Genomic DNA, 10,459 nt, shown 5'->3' on the forward strand with positions numbered 1-10,459 from the left:
GTTTTAGGGGGGTGTGGCAGAGTCTTAACTTTGATAAAGAATATCTCTTTGGTTTTGAGACTTTAGTCTTTGCAACTTCAGGGATCTTATCTATGCACAATCAGCTTGTAACACTCCAAAGAGAAAGGGAAACTTGAAATCGCATCATATGACCCCTTTAAATAAGAATCAGTGCATATTGAATTCAAAGAGTAAATACTAAGCTGTGTTTTATTTTTCCTTTTTATTATTCATTTCCTAAACTCATGTTAAAATGATTACACTAATGTTAAAATGACATTTTTATGTAATGCTCGAGTAAAACACTACCGTTCACTTTCATAAGTTGTTGTAGGGGTGCTTTCTTATTAGAATCAGAATCAGAATGAGCTTTATTCACCACTTAAGTGTGCGCAAACACAAGGAATTTGTTGTGGTTTTACAGGAACTCTTGGTACATAAATACATACTACCCACTATATATGACACAAGATAGTTATAGAAGTTCACAGAACTGACTCAGCAACAGCTGAGTAAAACTGTTTCATATGAGCATGTGGCACTTTAAGCATTATTGTATCGCATATCGAATATCGCATTATTTAATGAGTTATCGCATATTGCATTTTTCTTCAATATCGCACAGCCCTAATTTCTTCCATATAATATGTTTTAATAATCAAATTAGTCAATTAATAATCAAGACTGAGTAATAAGCCATTTATGTGCCTTTCAGCAAAGAAAGCTCCAGGGTTACATTGTCTGTAGATCAGTTTTTATTAAGGCATCCGGTACATTACTATTTCCAACAACAAATTATGTGCCTAAGTACATAAACATTGTCCTATAAAAAGTAACATTGTCCCGTCTTTCGGGTCAGACAAGGGATGCATATGTCGTCCGTGTTCGGTACCAGAAACCATCTCTTTGGCTTTGACTCCTTATAGCATCTCTGTCTTTGAGACTGTTTTGGACAGTTTGTAAATGCAGAGTTTTGTACCTTCTAGTTCTTAAATTAGCAGTTAATACTTCACAGTATAAAAACTAGCAGAAAACAACACTCATGTTGACCTGTTTTGAGAAATTTATGAAAGTAAACCCCAAACTATCAGCGCAGTTTTTCTAAGTCGATCATGTCCAAGAATGGATTTTTTTTTTCCATGCGAGATGTGCAGTACCTTGTATAAAGCACATCAAGATCATACCCATGTTGATGGCCCCTCACTGGCAAAATCAGAGCTTTGAGAAAATGTGTTTAAAAGGGACTGTGTTTTGAGGTGAAATTGGCTAATTAAGTGTTTCTGGCTAACTTAATTTATCTGCTTTGTGTTTCTGTGGTAACCTTAGTGATACTAATTGAGAGTCGACGAAGAGAAGTTTAAGAGTCATTTAACAAGCTGACCTTTGATTACTGCCTGCTGTTTTACAAGGGGCTGATTGTATTTTATATCAGGACAGGTCAAGAGCTTTGTCATTTATTACTGGACTCTAGAGTTTTGTAGAATAGAGAAGCATTATTATTTCAAATTAAAATTAAATTAAATTTAATTCATAAATTATTTTTAAATGAAGTAATTCATGTATAATTTAAATAAATATAAAATTGTAAAAATATTATATTTTATTTGTCGGAGCATGAATCACTAAATAGCTATAGTTGCTCTCATCATGATTTGTATGAGCTTTTACACAAATTCGCAGGTCAACTCAGCTTGCCAAACAGACGTGCAGTGAAACTTCATACTCTAATAAAAATGATTTTGAAAATCAAAGGCTTGAATGAATGTATATCATTAGAATGATTTTTTTTTTCAATTATTTATTTGTTTATTTATTTCAGAGAGAATTAATTTGATCAACCGGAGTCTGAAATTTAAATTTAACAATGTAATGCAAATATTTACATTAACTTGACTTGACTCTGATCACAAGTCTCCTGGAAGTCATATTTTGAAGGATAATAAAATTGCAAGAGCTGAGATGATCAGATTTCGTTTGAGGTCATGTGCTATGCTATGACTGTTTGTGTAGGCATTATTTATGTAATTCTGAAATCAAAATTCACAGATCCAAGCATGTGTAAAGTTCAGGGTGCTCATGACAAACCTGTGATTAACATTATGAATGAATGAATGAATGAGGCATTTATATAGCGCTTTATTGTGTATTGCTGTACACCCAAAGCGCTTTACAATCATATGGGGGGATCTCTCCTCAACCACCACCAGTCTGCAGCATCCACCTGGATGATGCGACGGCAGCCACAGTACAACGGTGCCAGTGCACTCACCACACACCAGCTACACGTGGAGAGGAGAGAGAGATAGAGCCAATGAAGTGAATGAGGATTATTAGGAGGCCATGATTGACAAGGGCCAGTGGAGGGAATTTGGCCAGGACACCGGGGTTACCCCTACTCTTTTTACGAGAAGTGCCATGGGATTTTTAATGACCACAGAGAGTCAGGACCTCGGTTTAATGTCTCATCCGAAGGATGGTGCTTTTTACAGTAGAGTGTCACCATCACTATACTGGGGCGTTAGGACCCACACAGACCACAGGGTGAGCACCCCCTGCTGGCTTCACTAACACCTCTTCCAACAACAACCCCGTTTTCCCAGGAGGTCTCCCATCCAGGTACTGACCAGGCTCAACCCTGCTTAGCTTCAGTGGGCAACCAGTCTTGGGCTGCAGGGTGATATGGCTGTGGATAATTAATTCTGAGCCCACTCAATGTAATTAACACTGAACTACCAGGAGCATGTAATTATTCTGTTCAAATTGAGCAAGGCACCGAACCCCCGACTGCTCCCCGGGCGCCGCAGCATAAAGGCTGCCCACTGCTCCGGGTGTGTGTTCACGGTGTGTGTGTGTTCACTGCTGTGTGTGTGCACTTAGGATGGGTTAAATGCAGAGCACTATTTCCGAGTATGGGTAACCATACTTGGCCACATGTCACTTCACATGTCACTTCACTCAAATGGCTTTGTTTCCCTGTATAATGGCTATGCGGTGTTCCACACAATATATAGATATATATATATAATCAATCACACAATAAGTAATAAAATCACCCTTTGTTTTCATGAAGGAAATATCTTTTAGTCAACTTAGTTTTTTTTTTTTTTTTAACTAATTGAATTTTCCTTGTAGGGCTGTCAATAGTTTTATATTTAAATTGTATATATAATATTAAACAATACACCTTTTTCATTGAATAATATTTAAATACATTTATTTTCATCTTTATTTAAATGAATTTGATGCATTTCAGTAAACCTTCACTTTTATGTATGTTACTTAAACTTAGTCTTACGTAACAGTAACAAGTGCAGTGAGCTTTATGCATAAGGAAAATATGCTTGCAAATTATGTAGGCTTGTTTTAAGCAAGCTCAAAAGCTGACCATAAATATGTTTAGCCTTTTTTGTGCACTCTCTTACTTCTCTCTCTCTCTCTCATATGCGCACATACAGATGAGCACGAATACATCTGCACCCAAATATTTCTGTTTGTTCACACTGTGAGCTGTGGGTGTCCTCTGCATCATTCAGTCACTCCACTGCACTGGTATCACGTGTAGTTTGATGCCAAACATAAACAACATAATGGGGGCTGAACATCTTGTTTTTGATTTTCAGTACAAAATTAGTTCTGATGGATATACATTAAATAAGTGTCTTTTTCAAATTCTGATTGAGTGTCAGCATTTCATTGTTTGAAAACAGCTGAGAATCTGTTCAAATTTGTTTGTCTGTTTGGGTGAATTGATTATAACTTGATTAATTAGCATTTTGAGTAGAAATTAATGTAAATATTGCTCTTTATTACAATTTATTGTTATATTAGAACGTATAAAAAGAATATAATTCAATACTAATCATTAATAATCATTCTAATTCCATTAAAAATAATTTACATCCTACCATTTTTTCCCCTGTTCATTTGGTGCAAAACAGTATGGAAAACATTTGTTTTGAATATTTGATCATATTTTTATTGCATTTTAACATTCAAAAATGTATACAGTTGATTTAGCTTTATCACCCTGCCATATATTGTAGTTACAGTTATTTGGTGTGTCCATTGTTTTTTCAGCTGCTCAGATCAGCAGATGTTTTGAGAAATTTATGAAAGTAAACCCCAAACTATCAGCACAGTTTTTCCAAGTTGATCATGTCCAAGAATGGATTTTTTTGTTCCCTGAGAGATGTGCAGTAGCTTGTATGAAGCACGTCGAGATCATATGCATTTATTTCCTGAGATGCGTGCTGATCCTATAAAAACTAAAAACATGGATGTCCGTATAAATTACATTTGCAGGAACAGCAGTGTTCCTCATTGTGCTGCCAAATAAACAAACTTCATTCCGTAGGGTGGAACCTCATTTTCAAATGAATATGTTTACGGCACGGTACTGAGAATGCATTGTTTTGCACATCCGTTTCTGCGATTTGAAAAGACATCAAGAGCAGAGCTGCTCATATCCATTATGAATTATTCAGCAGCGATATCCCCATTTGTTCACCTGTTATTTCCGGGCCAGAGGATGAACAGACACGGTGACATGCTAGCTTGAGTTGTTAGCTCCAGTGTGTGCGTGTGTTCTGCTCCAGTGCCATAGAGCCGGATGAACTGTCCATTGCTTTTGTGAGTAGAAGATTAATAGATGTGTGCTTGTTTTATCTCAGTGAACAGCAGACAGGATTGTGAATAGAGAAACAAATTCAACCATGATTTGATAGGCAAAGGTGCAGAAATCCATACAGTAAAGATTCAAAAGCTATTTGCTTGACAAACAGAAAAAAGTTATATTGTACAGTTAAAAAATTACTCAGAATCATTCAGATTCATTTTATTTCTTATGTGTTCACTTTGTCTGTATGTAATTGTTTAACATCCAAAATGATCAAAGCCAAGCTTTCCAACACATCATGTTTGTGCAATGTTTAGATAATTTGAGACCTTGTAAACAACAGACTGACTGAAGATACACAAAAGATCTGGTGAAAACAACAATGAATTATATTCTTGCTCAGTGGCTTCCATTCACATCTGTGCTGAGAAGACTCTCACAGACCTGAATTAATTTCTAGTTCATGGTTTATTCTGGTTTGGTGCTACCAGCACTGTTTTAAAGACACAGCATCAAATGAACAGTATAATTCAACTTTCAAGCACAATGCATTCCATATATGTGGTACTTCAAGCTTGAAATTGCTCTGATGATAGAGACATTCCTATATATACATACAAGTCAGAGGGCATGATTATTTTTTTCTTTCTTTAATAATATCATGTAGCTTTTTGTTTAAATTATTTAAGCAATATCACATTTTTTTCCAAATTATAGTTCTTTCTGAATTATATGATATTATATTATATTATATTATATTATATTATATTAATTATATTATATTACATAAATAGCCCTGTCTGCGACAGCAACAGTTTGTTTTCCCTGATTTATTTACATCATCTGAAGGCTTTGATCCTTTGTCAGCGAGAAACCTAGAAATATGTGCTGTAAATTAAATGTGAAGGCAGTTTGTGTTGAGATGAAAGAACGAGTGGATGTGGGAGCATTTGTAATTATCATCATCCACCAGTCATTGAGCAATATGGTGTTTCAAACCTGTTTATGGAGAAGGTTTTTTTTCCAATACTTTTAATTCCAGTCATGTTCTTTTTTTTCTTTTTTTTTTCATTCTAAAAAAATACATGTATTTATTCATTTATTTAAAGAATGACTAAAAAATGAAATTTAATTTAAACATTAAAAAAAGAAAGAAAAAGTTATGACCCTGTACTCTAATAATACTGTACATGTATGAGATTAATGTTTTTTCTTTTCTTTTCTTTTCTTTTCTTTTCTATTTTTCTTTCCTTTCTTTTACTTTCTTTCCTTTTCCCAGCTCTCACTTTGATCCTGTGGAATCAGACATCTAGTCCCACCAACTCTACAGGTCAGTTTACAACTCAGGTCTTTATCTGTAAATATGACAAATTGCAAACAGAAACAGTGTTTCAGCCAGTGGTCATGACTCTAATATTCCCAAGAAAATATTTAGTTTAGTCTTTGAGCAAGTGAAATTACTTCAGACGCTGCAATAAATTTTGGCCATGATATAATGCACTAGAGATTCTGTTTTTAATTATTAATAACAAATAGTAAATTCAGAACTTGAAAGATGTAGTGTGTCATTTTTGTGCCAATAAAACAACCAGATAAATAAAATAACCTGCTTTAAAACAGGTTTCCCAAAACACAATCTATGTCCACCATGGGTTGGTCAAACAGATGGTCCCATGTTCAAATGTATTTTCTTTCTGCGAAAAATGTACTCTGAATGCAGTGGAATAAGACATATATGTGAAAGTCCCCAGGGAGCATTAAGAACTTTTAAAAACACGTTTTAATCTCCGCTGGAGCCCCACAGATCCTTTTTGATTGAAAGAACAATGTGTGGAAAAACTCTGAATTCTGAAAAAGAGGCTAATTCAGATGATAGGAGTGTGTCCTGCGGCTCGCACAAACACATAGAAGAAAGCCACAGAGATGAAGATGGATAAAGAGATTGAAACCATCTTCATGAATCCCACGTGTCTGCCATGCAGCCATAAGCCTTAAGCGCTTATGATAGAGCCTCTGAATATGTTTACTCTCCAGTTTCTTAAGAAAAAGCATTTCTTTAGGAAATGTGAGACTCGATCGTTGCCCAGATACCACATAGAAAATAACCAGTGTTAAATGATCTCCTGCGAATGTAATAGGAAACACTTGGTGCTGATTGACTCAATTTAAAACGGTAGGTATTGATTCTGTGCACGTAGTGGAAAGCTCAGCGCGTTTCAGTAAATATTGGAATACCACTCACAAATTTCTGCACATTATCTTCTGTGATTGTTTAATAAATATTTGATCTAATCAGACTATGCTTTCAGCTGCCAGTAAGTAACACTGCATTTCAACAGTACACCTTTTCTTTTGGCACTTTTATTGACAGTGATTAGACAACCTGTCAAAAGTTTGGAATAATGAAGATTTTTTAAAATGTTTTTGAAATAAGTCTCTCATGCTCACTAAGGCGTCACTTTGATCATAAACACAGTATAAACAGTTGTGAAATATTACTGCAATTAAAAATAACTGTTTTCCTTTTTTATATATTTTACCACAAAACCAGTCATAAGGGTCAATTTTTCGAAATTGAGATTTATACATCATCTGAAAGCTGAATAAATAAGCTTTCCATTGATGTATGGTTCGTTATGATAGGACAATATTTGGCTGAGATACAACTATTTGAGAATCTGAAATCTGAGGGTGCAAAAAAATCTAAATATTGAGAAAATCGCCTTTAAAGTTGTCCAAATGAAATTCTTAGCAATGCATATTACTAATCAAAAATTAAGTTTTTATATATTTACAGTAGGAAATTTACAAAATATCTTCATGGAACATGATCTTTACTTAACGTCCTAATGATTTTTGGCTTAAAAGAAAAATCAATAATGTTGACCCATACAATGTATTTTTGGCTACTGCTACAAATATACCCCAGCGACTTAAGACTGATTTTGTGCTCCAGGGTCACATATATTTTATTCCTCTGATGGAAAAGCTGAATTTTCAGCAGCCATTACTCCAGTCTTCAGATCATGATCTTTCAAAAATAATTTTAATATGCTGATTTGGTGCTCATTTTTTATCAGTTATTGTTTTCTCAGTTATCAGTAATGGTTCTGTTTATATTAATTTGAAAGCAGTTGTTGCTCCTAGTTACTGTTAGCGTACTATATACATTAATATAGTTTTCATTATGGTTGTTGGTGTGTTATTTTTCAGCATACAACCGTATGAAAACAGCTGAACTACAATCATGCTACTGAATTATACAGCTAGTTAGCAGCATCACTACTTTTAATTATGATCTTCTCTTTATTACTTTACAGGGTTATTATAGTTTACTGAAACAAACAAAAAAAACATAATTCCCTTCTTTTTTCATTCTTTTGTCCTTCCTTGCTTCCTCCATTCCTTTCAACCATATGTCCAGTTGTTTTCTTTCTTTCATGTCTGCCCTTTTCTCTTTCTTTCTTTCTTATATAATATATTTTCTAAATCTATTAATTTAGCCCATGAAGCACAATTAATATTTTTTTCAAATGTAAAATATTATGAAATAGCTTAACTACAGTCACACTGCTGAAAAATATAGCTAGTTCTAGCTAAATTCTAAATTCATCAGGTTTCTTCACATGAAACATACTCTAAAATACAAACAATTCCAGCCAAGAAAGCAAAAATATGTGTGCTTGTGTTTCATAATTGTCGTTCTTCTCTATCTTCCTCTGCCTTTCAGGTTTGTTCTGTAACACTTCGATTGATGGCATTGGGACATGCTGGCCCAGGAGCAGTGCTGGAGAAGTGGTGTCCCGCCCCTGTCCGGAGACCTTCCTCGGAGTCCGATACAACACCACCAGTAAGTGCCGAGCATCTCACATCGAATCGCTCTTTCACGCCTGTCCCATCTGGACTGCTCCGTCTGTTCCTGTTTATGACAGCACAAGCTGTTTATTTATTTATTTTATATATGTTTTATAGAAGACCTAGTCACTCGACTCATACATTCTTGCATCTCTTGTCAAGCTGATGTTGTTGGACTTCAAACAATGGGGATATTTTCAAGGCCTGTGACGTGTCGCAGTCATGTTTTGGATGAATGTATACAACTGGCACTGCTTGATAGGAACAGCAGCAGCCTGAGTGTCATAATGGAGCTGACAGCTGAGAGCTACACTACATAACAAGCTTTCAGATTCATGTTTGCGTGTGTGTAGGACAGAGGGAGGGAGTGTGTGCGCCTCTGCCAAATTGGCCTGTGTGTGTTGGGCTGCATGTAGGTCAGTTTTTGAGCTGGTGCATGCTACCAAGTTATGTTTTACCATTGCTAACAAGCTCACTAATTGTTCTGCCAGTGTGAGTGTGTGAGTGTGTGAGTGTGTAGCTGTAATGGGAGAGACTCACTGCTGTGACAAAAGTGTTCCAGTGTCCCTCAGAGACAAGTTCTAAATGCTCCCTTTGGGCGGAGGTGTAGTTTCTATGAAATTAAACATTGTAACATTGTCTTCTTCCATTCATCTTTCCTTCTTTTTGTCTTCTCTTTATTCCTTTCTTTCTTTTTCTTTCTTTTGTCCTTCCTTCCATTCTTCATCCATCCCTTCCTTTCAATATTCCTTCCCATTTTATTCTTCCTTCCCTTTTACTATTTTTTTCTTTTTTCTTTCCTTCCTTCCATTTATGTTTTCTTTCTTTGTCTTATCTTTATTCTTCCTTCCTTCATTCCCGTTATGTTTTCTTTCTTTACGTCTTCTCTTTATTCCCTTTTTATTTTTACTCAATCTTTTCTTTCTTCCTTCCTTCCTTCCTTCCTTTTGTTTTCTTTCTTCATGTCTTCTATTTATTCCCTTTTTATTTTTATCCTTCCTTCCCTTCTGCCTTCCTTTATTTTCTTTCTTACAGTTGTTTTTCCTTCCTTCCTTCCTTCCTTCCTTCCTTCCTTCACTTTCATTCATTTTTTGTCTTTTCTTTCATTCCTTTTTGTCTTTTCTTTTTTGTTACTTTTTGTATCTTTCCTTTCTTCCTTTTTTCATGATTTTATCCTTCCCTCCTTTCATCTTTCCACTTGTTCCTCTCTTTATTCACTTCTTTCTTTCTCATTATTTTGTCTGTCTTTTCCTTCCCTGCCTGCCTTACTTTTATTTTCTTTCTTACATCTTTCCTACCTTTCAAATTTGTTTTTACCTTTTATTTATTTTATTTTTTTTATTCACTTACTGTTGTTTTTGTCTACCCTTCCTTCTTTATTTCCTTTCTTCATTCCTTCCTTTTATTGTTTTATTTCTGCTTTCTTACCTTCCAAATTTGTTGTTACCTTTCTTTCTTTGAGAGAGGAGGAGATAAAGAGAATGAAGTCTGATGCCAAAGTTATTGCTAAAGATGAAATATACAACGTGATCTCATGATAATTCATATGTATTTTACGTAAAATGTGGTTCTATAAAACGTACATTTACGTACGTTTTTACAGGCACTAAAACGTACAATACTGACATATTTCAGCCTCTAAACTTACAAATACTTACGTATTTTCAGCATTTAAACGTACAAAACTTACGTATTGACGACACCTAAAAATGAATCCTTATGAATATTAAAATCGCGGCATTGATTTTATTAGTTTTTAGTTGTCATATGAATTACCTTGTTTTCAATTGCATTATTAAATTGTTTACTCATTTACTTATGAAATGATAACATTTCATTTTGTTGTGTGATTTCTGCTGCCAGCTCGTTTCCAAGAATGTTAAACACGACTTCACTTTAAACCTTAAAAAAACCTTAAAATAAATAACATTTCTGCAATCATTTAACCTTTACTTGTCATGTAATGTTTACTTTGATTGCCATAGGCCA

General features: G+C 34.7%; 1 protein-coding gene across 1 annotated transcript in view; it reads left to right on the forward strand.

Annotated features, from left to right (window-relative positions):
- LOC107694955 (corticotropin-releasing factor receptor 1-like) overlaps positions 1 to 10,459 on the forward strand; it is a 92,383-nt gene that overhangs the window by 52,747 nt on the left and 29,177 nt on the right. The window contains exons 3-4 of the mRNA XM_016494681.1: positions 5,895 to 5,945; positions 8,346 to 8,465. Of these exons, the coding sequence (XP_016350167.1) occupies positions 5,895 to 5,945; positions 8,346 to 8,465 (171 nt within the window). The remainder of the gene's footprint in view (positions 1 to 5,894; positions 5,946 to 8,345; positions 8,466 to 10,459) is intronic.

Source organism: Sinocyclocheilus anshuiensis, unplaced genomic scaffold (genome assembly GCF_001515605.1).
Source record: "Sinocyclocheilus anshuiensis isolate Anshui unplaced genomic scaffold, SAMN03320099.WGS_v1.1 scaffold214, whole genome shotgun sequence".
Classification (NCBI taxonomy): Eukaryota; Metazoa; Chordata; class Actinopteri; order Cypriniformes; family Cyprinidae; genus Sinocyclocheilus; species Sinocyclocheilus anshuiensis.